This window comes from Nilaparvata lugens, chromosome 2, assembly GCF_014356525.2.
Source record: "Nilaparvata lugens isolate BPH chromosome 2, ASM1435652v1, whole genome shotgun sequence".
NCBI lineage: Eukaryota > Metazoa > Arthropoda > Insecta > Hemiptera > Delphacidae > Nilaparvata > Nilaparvata lugens.
Genome location: NC_052505.1, coordinates 49,908,971 through 49,930,980, shown reverse-complemented (window position 1 = coordinate 49,930,980; position 22,010 = coordinate 49,908,971). Strand labels below are relative to the sequence as shown.

General features: G+C 33.3%; 2 protein-coding genes across 2 annotated transcripts in view; both read right to left on the bottom strand.

The window, feature by feature from the left end:
• Positions 1-8,352, bottom strand: part of LOC111058446 — a 33,254-nt gene extending 24,902 nt beyond the window's left edge. The window contains exon 1 of the mRNA XM_039420111.1: positions 8,159-8,352. Within this exon, the coding sequence (XP_039276045.1) occupies positions 8,159-8,237 (79 nt within the window). The 5' untranslated portion in view covers positions 8,238-8,352. The remainder of the gene's footprint in view (positions 1-8,158) is intronic.
• Positions 8,353-9,324: 972 nt separating this feature from the next.
• LOC111058444 (protein germ cell-less) overlaps positions 9,325-22,010 on the bottom strand; it is a 33,277-nt gene continuing 20,591 nt past the window's right edge. The window contains exons 8-9 of the mRNA XM_039421419.1: positions 16,695-16,904; positions 9,325-15,105 (exon numbers count right to left, since the gene is read on the bottom strand). Coding sequence (XP_039277353.1) covers positions 14,850-15,105; positions 16,695-16,904 — 466 coding nt within the window. The 3' untranslated portion in view covers positions 9,325-14,849. The remainder of the gene's footprint in view (positions 15,106-16,694; positions 16,905-22,010) is intronic.

Genomic DNA, 22,010 nt, shown 5'->3' with positions numbered 1-22,010 from the left:
AGTCATTAGTTTGTTTACTATCCACCAATGTAAATTTGGTCCTCCTATTCTTTGAAGGATTGGCTCCAAAGTGTTACGATTCCAACCATTCAACTTTCATCTTTTTCTAGGCTTTTTGATACTTCTCTTTCCTTCTAGCTTTTAAGCCATGATTGCTCTGGGACCTCTCTTCTACTCTATCGTCTCAATATAGTTCTGCTCTATATCCATCTTCACTTCCGCTCGAGTTCTTCAACATTATCGTGCAGAGTGAATAAAATAATTGTATATTTTACTAGTTATTTTAGCGCTACTTAATAGTATTTTTATTGGAATAACTACACTTTGATTTGAACTGCTTTTGGATTAAGACCAGTTTATTAATTTAATAAGTGGTAGCCCACTTTAGGTCGGTCCTAAAGCAGTCGAATCACAGAGTAAACTTTTATTCCTTTCTCAGACCAGTCGTGTTTCGATGAAATTGAAGAGTTAATTATTCCAATGAGAAAGTGTATTAAAAGTTCACTAACGGGTTATCCATCCCATTCATTTACAAAAAGGACAGGTGGACACACCAATCATGGAAGAAATGGAAATGCAATGAGAAATCTCGTGAGAATGCTATTGTGGGAAAGTATTGATATTTCATAAGAAATGGTGTATTTGTGCAGAACGCCAACTGTAAGGACAGCTGGAAGGAATAGGGCACAAGTTAGGGCATGAAAGCGAGCAGAATGGAAATGATCAGACGAAGTGATGCGGGGGGGAGGGGAAGAAAGAGAGAGGATAAGAGGGCATTTCGCATTCCTTTTATCAGATTCATGGTGGGGGGGGGAGTGTGGTGGCAGTACTACTTCTACTTACTGTAGTTTCGATCCGTACCCGAACCCCCGACCCCCTCCCACCCCCCAAACGGGGGTCCTACCTCGGTGAAGGTCGCCTGCAGCACCCTTTTCAAAGCCCCCCACCCCCCGCAATCCGCGCACATTTTGCTCAACCCCCTTCCAAAGAGCCGAGTCCCATTGACTCGTCTCTCGTCTCTAGTCAGTCCAGGCCAAGTGGCCAAGATCACATCCACATTCTAACCTTCACGTGAAAACTGACTGGTCAGTGTAATAGAAAATTGGAAAATGCACGTTCCTTCAAGGCAGCTTTATATCAGAAAGAAACCTGCATTTGAGATTGCATTTCAAAGTTTTTGACCTTGAAGCGATACTATAGTAAGTTTCACGTTATAACGTCAGTAGAAATGATAGGACGTATAGTCGTTATATTTTTCCACCGCCGTCAATATTCAATGAGCCACTTACGATGATGTATTATTTTTAATTAGAATCATTTTGAAATACTCACTATCTAGTCCATTCCCAACAGCCTTTTCAGGCTGTTTTATTAGACTTTACTATAGGTGAGCCTACTTTGAGGGCATTATGTTTTGTAGGATCAAAATTAGCCGAGAGCATATATAACATGATTTAACATACTTGAACATGATTATGATATAATTTCACTTAGAAGTACAATATTTATTTTAAACTCTGACTTGCGGTCAATTATTGATGAAATGAACTATGTATCTTTAATAATAGTTTACATACTAACTGGAATACTCTCGTGTCTCAAGAAACCATTTTCAACCATACTTTTAATCACACTATCACCAAGTTTACACGGTTGTAAAACTTGTAGAGAATTCAAAATCCTGTTGTATAAACTAGAAATGAGAATGACAGATCATCCTGTCAATTGAGAAAATTCTGAATATGATTCATGAGTTGTACAGTCGCTTCCCGGTGGTTCGGTACCCACCTAAAACTGTAGGTCTATTCATCTCTCATTATCATCCGCCTCATTACCCACGAACAGGTCTGGAGCTCATGTGGGCATCACCCTTAGCGAAAAAAATAGATATCAAGAGAACAGTTCACTGTACAGACATACGTACATAACAGGAGGCCTGCTTCTATTAGAGTTACCGTACCTATGTAACTTTTGAAATAGGTAGCCTAAGGGGTCTACAGGCTACCTTATCTTCTAACACATAGAGTATTAGGGCTTGATTCGAAACTGAATAGCAATCCTCCACGGGTGATTCCAAATTACATAATATTCAAATATAGTAGCGCTCTAAATAAAGAAAAATTCATCATCCATAGAAGATTCTCTCTTAATTGGTAAAAATCCGCTAGTAGAATAATAGATGAAGTTGCTCCTACAGTGGCGCCATTTCACTAAACTGCTAGGGGGGGGGCAAAAACCAAGAGGTATGAGGGGGAGGGAAGGAATACCCCCAAAGGATAGAGGGTTCTGGGGTTTTCCCCATAAAAGTTATTATATGCTTCATTTTTTCCAGTTTTATACAAATTTGGTTGGAGTATCAATACAAACATATACATTATTAGTTATTGAATCATAAAATTGTTATTAGAAATATAGGCCTACAGTAGTGGCCCTGTAGCTATAGGCCCTAAAGTAGGAATACACTGAAACAGATTTCTTTAAAATCATGGAAAAAGATACATTTTTCTGTTACAATGACAATTTCAACAATTTCATTGGGAATCATATTCTAATTGGAAAATAGCTTTCAGTTAGAAAGCTAAAGAAACATTAAGCTGTTCCCATAATTCTCACCAACTCTGTACATACATTTTTGATTGTCTGATTGTGCCCTTTCTTTTGCTTTCACTGTGACATCTTGCAACTTGTTAAATCTCACGTTGAAATTTATACAACAACTAACTTATTCTGATCTGATCAATAATTGTACCCTTTCTATATTTAAGCTTCAACTATACCACAGAGAAATAGTTATTTGTGCAACTAGTGCGCAAAGTGACAGTTTGCTGCACCGAAAGAAACGTTTACGCCCGAGCCGTAGGCGAGGGCGGAATGGTTTGTTGAGTTCAGCATAGGAACTTTGCGCACGTATTTCACATTTAATTTTTCCTACAGTTACCATTGAATATGAAAAGTGAGTAATTATGGGTAAAATAGCCTGAAATGCATCAAATGTTTTTCTGTGTAATTTTATTATTAATAAATAAAATAGAATAATGTAGTAGTAAATGAATGAAGGGGCGGCTGTCACTGATGTCGCGGCTGTGTCATCCACTGTTGTACACGATAACACGATGTCCTTGATATTATTATAACATGGACCTCACTATACCACAGTCACTGTTACCAACTTGATTTTGATTTTGCTGCACTGGTGCTCCATATAACCCACCAACTATTTTGCGTTGCCATGTTGCAAATCTGGAGTGTAGGAAAAATTTTTCCCGCACTAGAGCGGAAAAGTGATTATTTGCGTTCTGTAATCAGTGCAGCAATGGCCACTTTTCAACGTAACTGTAGGAAAAAATATATTCTTTATTACTCCGTACCCGTAGCCATACTTTCAAGGCAATTTTGCTACATTGTTGATACTGTAGAAGGTAGAACTGTAGAATTATACGGTACTAATGCTGTTTAAAAATGTATTAAATCAGTATGAGATTCTAAGGATTCGTGTAGATAGAGCCGAATTCTCATTATTTATCTGATCCTTAAGGGGGGCCTAGGACCCCCCTGCCCCACCTAAATGGCACCCCTGTGCTCCTATTTCAATGCTCTTAACAAAATAATGTTATTTCTTGGTATCTTTGTTCCCAGACATTAGTTTTTTGTAAAATAAACTTAGTTTTAATCAGAATAAACTGACAATAAGAAAGTACCTACTTTCAAAATACAGAGTGATTATGAAATGACTTTACAACTTTGAAAGCACATAAATATTTATTGAAATTACTTAAAGAATTGAGAAAGGTGTCATTTTGTAACAAAAAACACTCGCTCACCGGATTTAACACCGATGGATTTCATGGATGATGTTTATGTTCCGCCTCTACCAGACAATCTTAATGATCTCTGAAATCGGTTTTCAAGTCCGAGGCCGTAGGCCGAGGACTAGAAAAGATTGAGAGCCGGAAAAACATTTTTGCCCGTGGTGCGAACGCTATTTTTCGCCACACAGAGAAATAAACAATATATATGAGAATAATTGTTTATTAAGCAGTTCCGAAAACAAAAGTGGAAGGTCATAGCTCTAGCTATTAGTATAGTTATTAGTATCTAGTTATTAAAGTATAGAAAACTGAAGAATACATAATACTTGGAAACCTCACAGAATCATATTGATTTTTCCAATACATCAATAAATTTTAGTTCTATTAGGATCCTCCTCAATTTGAATCAGGCAGCCTTTGTTTTCCCAATTCCAAAAAAATACCTAAAATACTCGTTTCACTGGGAATTCGTGTCTGATAGTAGCCTACATTATAACTGAAGAATATAAATTATTACTCATTTTATTGTGATCTATTCATGTTTTTCTTATGAAATTCAATAAATTATAGGCCTACAGCATGAAGACTATGTCCAATTCATTTGTACTGGTGGCAAAATTTTACATTGAAAATAATTATTTGATAAAATCCAAGTTCAATAGTAATGAAAACAAATTCCTTCAAAAAATAATTGATAATAATACGTTTCGAGGGAAAAAATTAAGAACAAAAAAATGGGAAGCATCGGGGATTTGAACCGAGGTACCATCGCTCCGTAAGCAAGCTTCTTACCGCTGCGCTACATAGACGTTGGTAAATGGTAGTCTTATAACCTGCTGATAAAAATACACACTTTGGGCTATGGAACTTCAATTAGCCTACGGTAGCATAGATGAATTTGAACATTAATATTCTGAAAAATCTAGAAGGAAAATAGAAATTTGGGCTTCCAGGTGCACGAGATTGATATTTTTAGAATCTATGTTCAAAATTTGGAGATCTAAATCATTCCCGTTTTTCCGGTATGCAATCCACAAGTTGACATGTTTTGATGCGAACAAACACAACCCCACTCTCTCTTATTATATAGAAGAAGAAGATATCTTACCTCTATTTCATTCATCCAAATAAAATGATAGTATATTACTGCAGAATACTTTATTCAATTCTAGAAGCATAAACTGATTCTGTTTCATAAACTATTTGTTAAAACGTTCAGCACCATGGATATTGCCCAAGTAGTTCCAAAACTATCCACCAGGTTTTGTGATAAACGCAGTACTATGAGGTTTGAGGTTAGATTCTATTATACTCTGAAAATTGAATTTGAGTAGTTTATAATATCTTATTTGTATTTCATTCATCCAAATAAAATGATAGTATATTACTGCAGAATACTTTATTCAATTCTAGAAGCATAAACTGATTCTGTTTCATAAACTATTTGTTAAAACGTTCAGCACCATGGATATTGCCCAAGTAGTTCCAAAACTATCCACCAGGTTTTGTGATAAACGCAGTACTATGAGGTTTGAGGTTAGATTCTATTATACTCTGAAAATTGAATTTGAGTAGTTTATAATATCTTATTTGTATTTCATTCATCCAAATGAAATGATAGTATCTTATTGCAAAATACTTTATTCAATTCTAGAAGCATAAACTGATTCTGTTTCATAAACTATTTTGTAAACCCGTTCATATCAAATCAGAATCAGCTGTTATTCAAGGTCATTTTACAGCCCTAGGGCCGTAAAGTTTTACCGGCCTGGTCGGAAAACAATCACTTTCGGCCACCATATGACGCACGTAAACCAGCTCATTACATCCAAGTGTGGCGAAAAAATATATTCTTTATTACTCCGTACCCGTAGCCATACTTTCAAGGCAATTTTGCTACATTGTTGATACTGTAGAAGGAATTATACTAATGCTGTTTGAAAAAGTATTTAATCAGTATGAGATTCTAAGGATTCGTGTAGATAGAGCCGCACTTTCATTATTTATCTGATCCTTAAGGTGGCCTAGGCCCCCCCTGCCCCCCCTCCAAATGGCAACCCTGTGCTTCTATTTCAATGCTCTTAACAAAATAATGTTAATTCTTGGTATCTTTGTTCCCAGACATTAGTTTTTGTAAAATAAACTTAGTTTTAATTAGAATAAACTGACAATAAGAAAGTACCTACTTTCAAAATACAGAGTGACTATAAAATGACTTTACAACTTTGAAAGCACATAAATATTTATTGAAATTACTTAAAGAATTGAGAAAGGTGTCATTTTGTAAAAAAAAACACTCGCTCACCGGATTTAACACCGATGGATTTCATGGATGATGTTTATGTTCCGCCTCTACCAGACAATCTTAATGATCTCTGAAATCGGATCACATTCGGATCGCTGCGGTTGCACAAGTTACGCCTGAATGCTGGTACGAGTGTGGCAAGAAATCGATTACCGGTTTGATGTATGTCTCATTACCAAGGGCTGTCACATCGAACCAAAATAATAGCCACACCTTAAACTTGCAGTTTTTTGTAACAAAATGACACCTTTCTTAATTCTGTAAGTAATTTCAATAAATATCCTTAATTTCAATAAATATGCTATTCAAAGTTGTAAAGTCCTTTTATAATCACTCTGTATTTACCGTAAGCGTCTTATTGTTGAAGCAACTATTGGTTCCAATTAATATAGTACCTATACGGTACCCCATTTTACTATGACAAACAATAGCCCATCAGCACTGTGAACATATAAATAGTTAATCTTGATTCAACATGCTTCGTTCTAAAACACTATTGCTATTCTGACTATACACTATCGCTGACAATATATTAAATATGAATCATTCACAATATTTTTTTATTCGTAATTTGTAAATGACTTTCCATTTGATTGAATCATACAAAGGATACACGAAAAATTTTCGTTATTGAGAAATGAATTATAGCATTTGAACATTTGTCTATGTTCTGTAATATAATACTATACAAATATATTGTAATACTATATTCAATACAATTTACGGAATAAACGCATTTCGCATATTGATATTTTATTGAAAATGAAAGAGATAATTAATTTGAATACAGAATGTCATTCAATAAAATCAAACGGCATACGGTATATTTCGAGCTCATGTGATCATAGTTTATTTAACCGTGACGAGAAACACTGGAGAATTATTTGATAATGAATCACGTACTGCTGAATTTTATTGACAATGAAATGCTTTTCCATGCCAATTACAAAGAGATACTGTGTAATATTATTGGACAGATAAGACACTCACATGAATTCAAGAATGCCAAAAGTAGCCTATGCAATTATAAACGGTTGACAATTCAGTGGAAGGATTAATTAATACGGTACCGTAAATTATGAGAAATTTAATGTAATTGACTTTTTCATCATTATTATAATTTACAGTCTCAAGTATTGTTCAGCATTATAATATTGTTCAAAAACTATGTCATTTTTGAAGCTCTGTAGGCTCGTCTGGGTCTTTTGAAGGCTTTTACAAAACGTTTTTGAAAGAACAACAGGGCTTTTGAAAACTCTTTTGGAATGGAATATCTAATTGATCTGGATTCTCAACAGCTTAAAACATGGAATCTTTTTGAATCTGATAGAAAATTGTAATTTAATTTCCCTATTAAACGGATCGATCGCTTTTAGCCTAAGACATTGGTATTTTATTCTAGTTTTAGATTAATCAATGCCCTCGCTGTTATACAAACGCTCAATGCCTGCATTAAAAATGCTCAGCCCCAAAACATTAAAACCCTGAACTTACCATTCATTTCAATGGTTGATCGTTTCACTCTAAAATCCAAACATAATATTAATTCAATGATCCTGTATCAAGGACTGAGTTACTTTCTACGTAGGCCTAATTCTTTAATCTTTTTGGTCATATTGCATTGAACTAAATTAGGTACTGTACGACTGCTAGGCAATCCACGTACATGCTCATAAGCCGGTAGATCTTTCAACGATTTGATAGTGCACATCTAATAGTGGTCTATCCTCAACGCAGCCCTTTTCATTTTTCATTGATAAATGAACGCATATGGTAAGTTAATGGTTTTCGAAAATTGTTAATTCAATTATTAGGCCAGAAAATACTTTTTAAACGAATATTGATTGTTTGCATGCTGAAAATGGAATTCATTGAGTTCAAGAGTAGATGTTGACTCTATGAATCCAGTCAGCATTTGATAGCAAATGTAAATATATGAAAAATGAGGTGTTTTATAGTTTGAGTAAACAGTAAACGATCGCACACTCAAGCCATACATGTATGTGGCTTTGAGGGTAGTTGACAGAGCAAGCCGGGCACTTACCTTTGTGAACGACAAAACATAGGACGACTAGAAGTGAGCAGGCTATCACCCATGAAAAACTGAGCTTAGCTCTTTCCATGTTTGCAAGTGAAGAACGGCAAGTCTTTTGAAATAAAAGTAGTATCTGTACACATGCACTTGTCACAGGACACCCCTACTTGCAAACAGGCACCTTACTGACTGCAGCACTCTCATTCCCTCGTCACACTTTTCGCCGCTCGAAATTTCCCTGACCGTCGACTACTTTCCCTCCGTGAGCGAGTTTCCTGCGAGAATTTCCCTCAATTCCGGCAAGGGTGGATGAGGAAAAGTCCCAAAACCAAAATAAATAGTTACAATCTGGATAAATTTATCAAATACTTTTTTTTTAATTTAGGAAACCTTGTTACCAACTAAATACAAGACACGAAACTCAACCATCCCTATTTCCCAGGTTACATTAACGTCTTGTTTAGACAAAAGGAAATTAATTTGGATGCTTGCCGCCAGAGAAAGCCTTCTGCTTTTTCCAACGTTCCAGAAGAAAACGCAGGCAGCTATTCATAAAAATTTCAAACTCATATCAATCCAGCAAACAGCAAACTGCTTTCTTCAAGGGTGCTCCAGTTTTATCAACGTTAAGATAGTATCCTTTTTCTGGGGGTTCATTCATTTCATAGCAGAATATTTTACGATGTCCGATTCGCTTGGATTTTAATCGGTTATGTTTAAAACCGTCATTTGAAAATTGATAGATTTATTATTTAGTGTTTAAGTCCTTAGAAATAATAATTCTTAGTGATGATTTTCTCAAGAAGTTTTGAAATGTATAAATTACTGAAAATAATAATAGCTTACAGCACTATTTTAGTGCAATGTTTAGGCCTACCACAAATCAGTAGTAAACACAAACATTATCAATGAATATTGAAAGAGAACTCAATATTAATATATAAATCTTATAAGATTCAAGGTGGTCACAATAAAATAGTAGTTGATAAAAATAATAGAATCAGAATGCTCAAAATGAATTTCTCCACAAGAAAAATATTTTTGTGTGATTTAATTAGTAAAATTTGAAAAAATCTCTATGAAGAATTTGATAACCATAACGAATAAAATAGGTAACTGTTTCAACGGAAATCAAGTTGAATATTAGGAATTGCCACACAAATAAAATACTGTAATTTATTCAAGTGATGTTTAATTATTACAAAAATACACTGACAAATAAATTAAGTTCATTAAAAATATTAATGTTTTGTTACTACCCCATAAATTATTTTATCACTCATTGAATACTCTCAATATGGTACTATTATCACTAACAAATTTCTGTTAGAAAGCTACCTAACTTAGTAAGCAAATTAGTATACAATAGAAAATTTGGTATAGCTCGTATGTGTAATTGTGCGATTGCAGTATTTTGAAATGTAATGAATGTATTAATGAATTATTCATGAATGATTTACTGTTTATGAAGGTTCCTATTCTGAATGAGAATTATAAAACCAAATTGAAAAGTTATGATTAATCTATGAAATCATAATTTACAAAGGATAAAACCATGTTATATTCAAAGTTCAGAGTGGAATTTGCAAGACAAGTTCTTTCACGAATGTTATTTTGAAAATTGTGGCATATTAACTTTGAACAGTTCATTTATCCATGTTAACCGTTTCAACGATGAAAGTGACCTTTCCAATTTTAAGTTACATGAACATTTTTTCAAGTTCTGAGGTAGGTTTTTGTGAGCTTGAGCAATTGAATGTCACAAATTCAAAGAGGACATTGATAACCAATAAGTGGAGGAAACGTGTTACATTATGAGAGAAAGATTATTAATATTGATTATAGTGAACGATTAAACAGAATTGATTGATGGTTTATGAATGGTTGAGGTGCACAAAATTACACTTGAGTTGAAATAGGCTTATAACTAGTTGCTGATCCTATTATCAGTGAGTTGCAACGGAGGGGACCATTCAAATATCAATGAAATTATTATTATTGATTATACAACCACATATTAAAATTGTCACAATATTCGTAAAAAATCAGTCAATGTTGCTTTATGAATGTATTTCACATTGCAGGAATGTGAATGACTGGAATCATAAGAAAACCTCAGCACGGTAATATGAGTTCACAATTAATTTAATTACTTTCATTAGCTGTCAAGTACGAGTCACTTATATACCTCATAGAACCTTACTTAATCTATTGACCAAGTAGTCAAATACAACAGTATTCATCATGATCTAATTCTAACAGATGGATTGAGGAAACATAAATCAATATATTAAGGAACAATTAAGTTAATATCTGAAAGAGAAATATTAATTGGAGATAATAAGGAATGTGTTAATAATATATACTTTTAAAATAATTTTGGTAACAAAAGGCAATATAAATAAACTATTATTATAAATTGAACTATATAAACTATATATTATCAAATTCACGCTGCACAAAACAAACTCTAGTTAATTTTATTACTCCACACATCAATCAAATCAAATCAATAATAATGTAATGCTTAATGTACATTAGTATAGAACATAGTATAGTATCATAATTAATGAACAATATGATTTATGAGGCATGAACGTCGAACCAAACTACCTCTAAGATGGCTATTTTTTTCTACAATTTTCTGCCACGTAAAGATAATTTATAATTTGTTGCTCAAGATTTTCACTAAGAGGGCGACTTCAGTGAGTTGATGATAGACTTTTGCATGCTTGTTGAGTAAATCGGATACAGTGATACAAGTACAAACGCTAATAGTTGTTGTCAGTAAAATGAAAGATCATGATTCAAAATGAACATGATTGTGTTCTATTTCAAAAGTGAAGACTGTGCTTTCTCATCTACAGTGGCTGATAATCAATTTTTGACATTGAAAAAATGTTTTTCAAACTTTTATAAATAATCTGTATTTCGGAATAGATTGCACTGAATAGAAATATCAATTATTCAATTACTGGATCAAGACTCAATATGCCAAATATTCCGCCGGTATGGACGTTTTATCATCTCATCAAATTCTTGTGGGCATCATCCACAAAATGAATATTTTTCCTTATTATTATTAGGAAACATCATCTTGTTTCATAGACATATATTAGAAAAAATCTATTTTAATCAGAAATTTTGCTTAAAAACAATAAAATCGTATTTTCCAATAATGTGATTCTAGTACATAATTTATAATTAGTATTACTCACCGATATGATCCCATATATCCATATATCCCGTGCTTGATAAGCACGCTACATCAAGAAACACAGTTGAATCGTTTCCAAGATACATTAATTAGCTTTTGCTTGTATTATATATTAATTGGAACATGAAGTTTCTTCAATGAACCAAATCACGAAAGCATGAAACGTCCAAATCTTGAGGAATAAATATAAGCTCTTTGGAGTAATTATGAATTGCTTACACTTTGAATTGGGATATCAGAGATTGGTTTTAGCCTAATCGAAACTACAATATAAAATAATACTCTCACAAATAGCTTACCTCTAATTTTGATTAAGTCTGACATTTAAGACACTCGAGTAGTTTGAATTAAATTCATAATATTTGACATCCACGATACGATATTTTAGCTAGAATGTAGAGTTACTGTTTACAACTATATAGAATGATTATGATAGATTATTTTATAGATTCACACCAAGCTAAAAATCTAATTGTACTAAAAGTAACTGATACAGTACCCTACATTGAAGTCAACTAATGCGTAGCACACAAACTAAGAATCATGAATAATGGTTAACACGATCAACTAAAATACATAAAATGCTTTTTAAAATCAATTCGAGGGTCACACTAATCGCTATTGCACCAATAATGACAAGGTATAGAATAGCATATTTCATATCAAATAGGCTTAAAAATTATAATGTCAATAATCTATTTACGTTATTAAAATAAATTAATAATTATGGTGCGTGAATAAACTAGGAAACTAATAACAAGTGCTGTTAAAATTATTAGATACAACAGAAGTTAGAATAAAAAAATATCTATATTATTACATTTTAGAAAACTATCGGTCTATTTTGAACAAGATTCATCGGATAAGTAAAATATAATATCTATTTCGAATAAGTATCTAATCTTGTTAATTTCATTATGATTGTATTCTCTTAAAGAACTCAAATTGAAAAATATTAGCAATGTTTAACATTGATAATCAGTTGATTTTTTAAAACAATATCATTCTATGGAGAGTTGAAAAAACATAAAAATGGTAACCTATAATCTTTTTGTTGAGGGTTATGCCGAAATAAGGCTTGAGTGTAAGGAAAGGAACCTATGAGCAATGAATTGTGAAATCTGAACTATCAAAAAAAGATTTTGAAGCTCATAACTGAAATGTCAACTAATATTGGAAGAGCTGCCCTTACTCAGGTAGGGATATCTTACCCCAATGTAAAAATAAAAGAATACAGTAACACTGTAACAGAAATGCGATTTCAAATCACACTCAGATTTGAAATTAAATGAAAACAAAACTATGTTGAATAAAGCGTGTAGAAATGTAAAGAAATATATTATTCATGTTTTAATTATTCACTTCAGTCAAATCCATGTATGTTTACATAACAATGTTAGTAGAGACTCCATAAGAAATTATATGCTTGAAACGTGACCTGAACTAAGCTTTCGTAATTACTATAGATCATTTTTTAATTGATTGAACTAGAAGCATTTTGATTTCTCAAAGATAATTATTAAAGATAAGACATGTTTCAATATTAATGCCATTTTTAAATTATTATTATTAAGGGTACAAACAGAACGTTCAACTCGATGTTCAGCTTACAGCTTACAGAACTGTAAAGTATGGGAGTGAACAAACGGATGCTCCGTCATGAACGTTACGCAAGGGATTGCTAGAGGTTCGTAATATGTTCGAAGAATGATAGCGCGCTTGTCATATTGTTGACCTCGCTACAACCTGACCTCACAAATGTGAAATGTTCAATCCAGCTGATCGGGTGACAAAACTAAATAAAATATTCTGACCAGGGAATTGCTGGGTAGCCAATAATACATTATGTTTATATAATAAATTGATAATAAATATTATGATTATTGCATTTATTTTAATATTTTATCATGAAAGGTAATGTCTGTCAATATTTCAAAAGCTGAAAGGCTTGGTTGGGAGTTCGGCTTCTTCCTTCTAAATACTAATATGCTGGTACATAGCCTATTATTATAAATACATTATTATAACTTTATATAAATTAATGTATTTAATTAATATAATATATATCATTATATTATTTATAATTTAATAATCAATTATTAATTTTAATAATCTTATTTGCTAACACAGATATATCGTAACTATTAACAAACATTACAAACAAAAACGTTAACCGCGACCAGTGATCATCTTGCGATCCGCTCGAGTAACGTTCGTTTGCGGAGCAGAGCTTAGGTCTGTACGCACCTTAATATTGCTTTTGATGATGAATTTCAGTTAATTTTTTGTTCACTAATTTTATGGAAAGTTTTTTATTATATTTTTTAGGTTGTAATTAAAGTTTATTTTAGATGTCAATTTGAAGAAAAAATTTGATCGAAATTGTTCATATTTTTTCTTTTTTGACATGAATATTGTGAAGTAAATTCGAGTTTCATAACTGTTTTTATTGACAGTCTTCTTAGGTGGACTGAAGTTGAAATACGGTAGGGAGCGCTAGAAGTGGAATCGCGATCGCGTTTGTCACATCGCTTCAAGACCTCCTCGCTAAGTGCTGTCACGTGATCACACCTTTCTAGGCCTGGTTAGTGGCATCGATCGAAACTGAAAGCCAAACATCGACCTACCTGTTCTGTTCGCCCCTACCTGTGGGTTAAAATTAAGTTACACCATTTTGAATATTATTTAACTCCTTTTCCTTAGAAGACAGATTTATTATCATTAGTTTTAAGCAGAAGATCAAGAATAGATCTAGATTGACATTAACGTACGGTATTTAATTGCCCTTTGGAATATGCATTTTTCTTCTAACAATAAATGAAAAAAAAAACATAATAAATAACACATTCCTTGTCCATGGAATGAAATAATAAAACTCTATCTTGGAGTAATACATTCGAAAAAATTGCGTAATCTGGTGATAATAAAAAGGAAGCAAGGCAAGATCAATCACAAAAAACTAATAGAATTTTCCAATCCATTTTATGTTCTAGACAATCAGGAGATGAACCGAAGATAACATTCTTTCAAAAAGGTGTTAATATGTTCTTTTCTATTTCATATACAGAAACCCTCGAAATAAAAAAATGCTATTTGAGAAAATTAAAATATACTTCTTTATTAAAAATTTGCATTCTTTCATGATTTTTTTCTGAGTGATTTTATGAGTTTTCAACTGTAATAACTATGATGATCTTAAAAGTTTATACACTGGAAAATGTATATTTCAGTCACAAATAATATAGATTTCCATCAGTTGCTGATGAATGTATAATATTGTACAATAGAATTAATACCGTATATGTATTAAATGACTGTCGATCATGACTGATCAATTTACGGTTCTAGTATATCACATTTAGTCGGTTAGTGACATGTTCACATGCATTAAGGCAATACTACTATCACTAACAAAGAGCTTTTAAGTAATTGAGTTGGAGTTTTTTACAAATACAATTATTTACACGTTGAATGAATTTGCAGTTAAGCAGTGAGACTGGCTGTGGAAACAGGAGCAGGAGGCGGTTGTTCAATAGTGATGGTGGAGATTGGCGGCAGAGCTGGCTTGGAGTTGGGTGTCGAGATTAGCAAGCTGATGCTGATTGTGATCGGGTAGGTCAAGTCCTTGGTCAAGTCCATAACTTGAACTTCCTCGAATCTTACTAATGAGAACTTGACAATACCTGAACACTGCTCCGCTGTCACCTGCTTCTGTTGGTCTTGTGATATTACAGTTATCCTAGAAAAAGTTCACATATTTATATCTGAAGTTATAGAATAGAAATACATGTACGGTATCTAGGAAATCGTGGTGAATAGAAACATATTATCCACTCAACTCACAAGAAATCTGTTGCATCTGTTGTAGAGAAACTCAGTCGCGAGTATCCAATGAATATCATAAGAATATTCTTATCATACCTGGTTTTCATAGATTAGCTATAAAAATCACTGAAGCAGATCTGTGGTAGATACTTGTTCTTTAGTTCTCCAGCAGATACTTATTATTTTTTATTCTTGTTCTTTAGTCATTTATTTGTTTATTAGATGACGCAAATACAATATTCAGAAAAGATAAAACAGGCTATCTCTCGAAACACCTATCTTAATTTTCACTCAGATTGTCTAAATATCCAGGTATAATCTTTAAAATCATATATCTAGTAATTTCAAATTATAATAGAACTGAAAATTTTTATTTTGGATATGCTGATGAAAAGATACCGCAAAACACAAACATTAAATTCATAAAGTACAGAATTAAAACACATAAATTTTTGGCCCAAAAATACCACGTAAACAACATCTATTGCGTCTAATTAATTGAGATGTGACAAAAACGATCTACCTAAGGCACTACTCACTCCACTGCGACTCAAATCGCGAAGCGACTCCATACTTCAGCGTTCCAAGTATGTGCTTCGTCAACTAAGATGGCAAAGTTTCTTATTATTTCAAAAATGATTTAAAAATTCTGATTAATACTAGCATATTGCCAATTTAAAACTAGAACCTAACCCTAATCCCCCTCTAAACTAATTTTAAACTTTCCCTAACTTCTCCTTAACACATAATTCAAACTTCAAATGATAAGAATCCCTGTCTTGACTTTTAGCCGTTAGAGCACTCCACATCAATTCATTGGATACACGCGACTGAGTCTCTGCTACTCGACATGCTTGTCGCCAATATACGAGAGCCTTGAGTATCCTCTATGTTCAATAAAGTGAGGTTAGGATTTAAAGTGAATATAAAAGAGAACACGTTCAAATTTGTTTGAAAAGAATTAAAATTTCTTGTTTTATACCATTGAAAAAAGTTTGATAAAAATAAGCCTACTTTTACACATCTTTGCTTAATAAGTCGAGTTAAAAGGTCGGGAAGTCTGGTATCCACGACTGGAGTCTACGATTTGAGTCGCGCTAGAGTGCATAGTGCCTTAGTTTGAAAAAAATTAGGACTGAGGACTCAGGTGGGATACATTTATATTCTATTTCAACACAAAACACAATGAGTTATTTAGAAATCAGATATTTATCAACTATAATACACCCGTGCTTTGCAATGGAGCTCTTTGACATGGAACGCATCTCAAGAATATCTATTCATAACACATAACGCAACTTCTAGAAAAGTACCACAGGCTATGGCAGAGAAGAGTAAAGTGAAATGCTGCCAACAATGCTTGCTGTAATACTTCCGATAAGCCTACTGCTTAGTTGCCGAAAATATATTTCTAGACTGATTTATCAAGTGGTAGATTACAGATGGAAATAAATTGAAGATTTCATTTGTTCAAATGCTAATTAATGAAAAGTGGTAGATTACCTGCAAACGAGATTTCGGGCGAAGGTGTTGGGCATGACCTGTTGGCGATGGCGTTTGACGGAGAGGTACTGCGGAGTGAGGCACCAGACCAGGTTCAATCCCATCATGAATCCATTCCACCTCCACGAGATGGCCGGCTCCTTACTCACCACCACCCTTCCCAGCCTCATGCACTTCGCATAGAACACGTCCTCAGCTACATCCAGCGAGCTGCAAATTATAGTTATCATTATCGTTTTTTGTTATCAATAACCTTGCAACTTGATTATATTAATCTCAATATAATATAATTTCTTGGTGATTTAATTTGAAACTAATATAGAGCTAACAACAAATTAGTATTAATATTATTTGTGATATTATGGAGCATGATGAGAATATTTTTTGTACAAATAGAAGAATAAATAAAAAATACAGTGTCCCTTTGAAGTCCTATCGCAATTTTCTGCTGAGTGTGATGTCCACATGAGCTCTTGGCTTGTTTATGGGTAAAGAGGCGGATGATAATGAGAGATGAATGGACCTACAGTTTTAGGTGGGTTACGATCCACCAGGAAGCGATTTACAACTCATGAATCATATTGAGAGGAGTTGGCTCAAGCAGTCACCTTCCGAGTAACAGGCACATGATTCTCAACTTAACTAAGCGAGCACTGAGTCAAACCGCTCCCCAGTTCCGGGTTTATTCAATTAACCGGTTTCAATTTATTAATTTTATAAACCGGTTCCAGTTTATTTGATTCCCCAACCGGAAACAAAAAAAAATGTTTTTAATACTTGCCAAATCTTCCTTAGTGCCATCGTAGTCCGACATTTAATCTTTATAAAAATATGATGAGTTGGAAAGGTAAGTTAGGTAATAACGGCTTGCCAGGAACCCATATGCTTCAAGGAGGAAGCAAAGCAAAACCTTAGGAGAGCCCATGCTGTATGAGGTGCTGTAGTGGTTCAATATGAAATTTTTGCCTTATTATTGAACATCAGATATCCCAATGTTCGAATTAAACCAATTCCCGTTACAGTATATCATTCCCCACTTGAAACATTTAACATCTCCGCAATTGAAAGTTAATTTTATATGATAATAAACATATAATGAAATAGTATAATTATTTTTAGAACATGGAAAATTACAGTTTTTCTCTTATGTTCCTAATTTGTCAATGTAGTAATATAGCCCACGACTGGAAGGGAATCAGTATGTAGAAAGTACAGCTGCTGAAAGAGGAAAGACAATGATTGAAGTAAAAGAATGGCACAGGATCGAATGCAAAAACTAATAATTAAAATCATTAAGCAGAAGCCACCTCGTTAACCGTCAGACCAGCTCTACAATGAGTTTGGTGTGATGGACGCAAGACAACTATACTCCCTATAAATTATTTGCAGACTATACAAAAACCCAGAAAGCTTTCAAAACATAAACCACTGTCACAACACAAGAAATAGAAGCCTTCTTATCACGAACGTGGCTAGGAAGGCAACATACCAACGACACAGAGACAAGTTCTCTCAGAGACAAGTAGTGTTTTTGAACGATATTAAAAGTGAAAGGTGATGCATGTTAGAAACTTCAGTTTCTTTCTTAATTTCTGAAGCTCAACGTACGCATCTAATACAACAAATGTGTATCCAAAGTTTCAATATAGGCTTTTGAGCCCCTAATAGGTTTTTGAGCCCCAATACCTACCATGAATATCTGGGACAAGTTTCAAGACCCATCAACTTGATAAGTGATGATACAAGTTAGGATATAATTTTTTTGCATTGAGAATACCTTAAGCAATTCTTATTAAAAAAACCGTTTTGTAATACAAAATAATACATAGGACTCCTTCATAAAACTTTCAAGACTCAAAATACAGTAATTCTACTGGAAATTTGAAGACTTTAATGTGAAAGAATATTCTATATTGGTGATATATCTACATTTTGAAACGAGTATCTTGAATAAAACTCCAGTTCCAATATAACCAAAACTTATAAACTACAATTTGCTTTAGTATTTACAGAACAACTTGTCATTTATGTGCTGTTCAGTGTTTACACTGGGAGTAGTACACACAGCCAATAACATCAGGAAAATTACCAATTTCAAAACAATTTTGACCAGAATTATTTCATTGTCTTCTGGCATTTTAATATAATTTGAAAGCAAAGCAGCCAGTTTACAAGATATATTTCTAATGACTCTGCATACGGTGCTCATTATTTAAATTAATAATAATAGATTATTTAAATCAAGTATTGAAAATTGTATTATATCTTCGTCCAAGCTACTCGAATAGTCAATGATATTTTATTCAGTTTATTTACACTTTATCTACAGTTTCAAATAGTTAACGTTATTATAATGTAATCAACTATTATGTATGACAATTTTCGTCTGTCTTTTAAAACATGCAAACAAGTCAACATAACCTTAAAATACACTTGGCGCGAATATATAAAGGATTTATAAGCACGATTTTGGGTATTTAAATAAAGAGCACTTTTAGTTATTGGTAGCCTCAGATGACGTCATCTGCCTGTAGGTTTTGGTCTCTGTAACGGAGAAACCTGTTAGTTGGCGCGCTGTAACCTATCGGCAGAGCAATAGCTAAGAGAATGTCTCTGCAACGAAATTGGCCTGTTAAATAGTTAAGTCCGCGCTGTTAACTATGGGCGACGTTATTTGTCGAATCTGCAACCGGGCATCAATCAAAGTTTGCAGGGGATAAATGTTGACATTTTTCAAGTGGAAGATAAAATTAGTGCTAGAAGCTGAAAAAAGCCGAATGTGGGCAACGCAGGTAGAAAACAAATCAATCTGAGGAAAATTTACCTGATCAAATAAAGAGAAAAATAGCAGAACATTAAATTTATGCAGCTTAGCAATCAGTTTTAGGAAGTATTTTCCTGAAACTGACCCAGATTATAATTGGGTTAAAAATCCCTTCTGCTGTCAAAATATAGGTGAGATTCGCTGGCTTACGAGAAATGAACAAGATCAACTTGTGGATTTATCCAGCTTAATGAAAAACCAATTTGATAGTAACTCGATTTTGGTAGATTTTTGGGCAACAGCACGAGAGAACTATAAAGAGCTTGAAGAAAAGGCATTGAGGTTAATCCTTCCCTTTGCAACGACTTACCGTTGTGAACAAGCATTTTCATCAATGTGTTTTATAAAACAAGTTAAGAAAATCGACTCGACATGCAGTCAGATTTTAGAGTGAATGTGTCAAGTATAGAGCCTGATATCTCGGGAATCATGAACTTGAAGAGAACATTCAACAAATAATGATGATTATTAGGAACAGTGGACCTAGTCTTCATTTCCGCAACTTATTTGAGCTGAGGTACCGTACCATACAAGGATCGTATTCTCCATATCGAAACCGAGTTAGTGAAACAATTTCCGTACTCATTTTACAATAACAATAATTTTACAGTAATAATAACATGAAAATATTATTATGATAAAAGCACAAAAAAATTTATAAATATCAAGTCTTTTTAAAAAATATTATTCCAACGTAAAGGCTAATTTAAATAATGATAATCAATTATTAAAAACTACCTACATTTTTCTTGAAATGTCAACATCTCGTTATCGAATTGAGTTATGAACTTCTATGAATTTTCAACAGAGTCAGAAGCAATCTAAAATAATATTAAACTGGCTCTTCCTGATTGCACTATGAAGTTTAAATATTCTGACAACCCATTTAAAAGATGATAGATACAAGGCATGTCATATATATTTTTTACTCTGTTATTTCATCAGATTAGCTGCTATACTTATTACTATTAACTATAAAGAGTGTGGGGGGGGGCTGGCGGTAGATGAAAATATTTTTATAACTGTGCATTTAAGAAGTAGTGGGGGTCCGCATAAATACAATAAATGGTTGAGGGGGTCCTTGGGAAAATTTTGTTAGGAACCCCTGTTCTAGATGAATGAAACAATATTGGAAAGATGTTATCCAACGGTATTTGAATACACCCCTGACTAAAACACTGTTACTGTATAGGAATACCACCAGTAATTTATAAGTTTTCAATTCGTCAAGAGAGTGGTCATACATAAAATAGTGTATTCAACGGTTATAATTTTCTCCTATATATATCTTTTTCTTCTTACCTCCTTCAACCCCTCCTCCTCCTACTCCTCCAGTCTCCTTCTTCTACTAACTTCTTCTTCTTCTCTTCTTCTTCTTCTAGCTTGTTCTTCTACTTCTTCTTCTTCTTATTCTTCTACTTCTTCTTCTTCGTCTTCTTCTTCTAGTATACAGTAATACATGTATATGTGTCAATGGAGTAAAGTGTTATACAGTTTAAGTATATATATTTATAATTATAAGGAAATAATATCTTCAGCTGAATTGGTAAGGGAGAAAGAAAACATGAATACTAGACAATCACACGCATACGATGATCATTTCTGAGAAAGATTATCAACATACTGTAATAATAAAAACCTAATCTTCATCGCGATATACTTTAGATAGAGAATTTCATTCTAATTGTGAAACTAAGTCCAAGTCTAATTCCAAGTTTGACATTTTTTGTAAAATTATATTGGCCTAATGACTATCGATAAAGAATTTGTCAGAGTGCTCTCTTAGTTCTCTTTACGCACAAAGCAGCAGAAATACGGAGAAAAAAAATCCCTCTCCAGGTGTCCGAATGATACAACGCACACAGGCGGCTGCCTGCTTCCATATCATGTCTGCTCATATCGGCATGCCGTTTGATATTTTCTCCATCTGTCTGCTGCTGTGTGCGTGCGCCAATAAAATGGAAAACCCAATTAATTTTCAGAATGTTTTGATAATTAATCACCTTCATTTAAATTAGATCAATATGGCTCAAATAAATTATGTGGAACCGACAATATCGAATTTAAAACAATATTCTATTCAAATTATATTCAAAAAAATTATATACAAAACTTTCACTGTATGTTCAACTTTTGTTATCATAAACACTGTATTTACAACATCCCTCCTCATCATTGTATGAAAATGTAATTTATATGATTTACAACTTGAAATAATCTATATTGATCCAGTCAATATAGACATGAAAAAGGAGGTGTGCTTGCAATTTATATTGTAGTTCTGATTGTTCAATGTATAGTTTACATACATAGGAAAAATCCACAGAATCGAATTTTCTATGCAAAATGCTCTTGTGCTGATGAACTCAAAGTGGCCCAAAAACCTCTAATTTTCAGTTCATTTCACAGTTTTCAGCTATTTCCGCCAAATCCAGTCATCGGACAGAAACATTTCAGTCGCATTTTTTTAGAGTATGAAATTCTTAATAGAA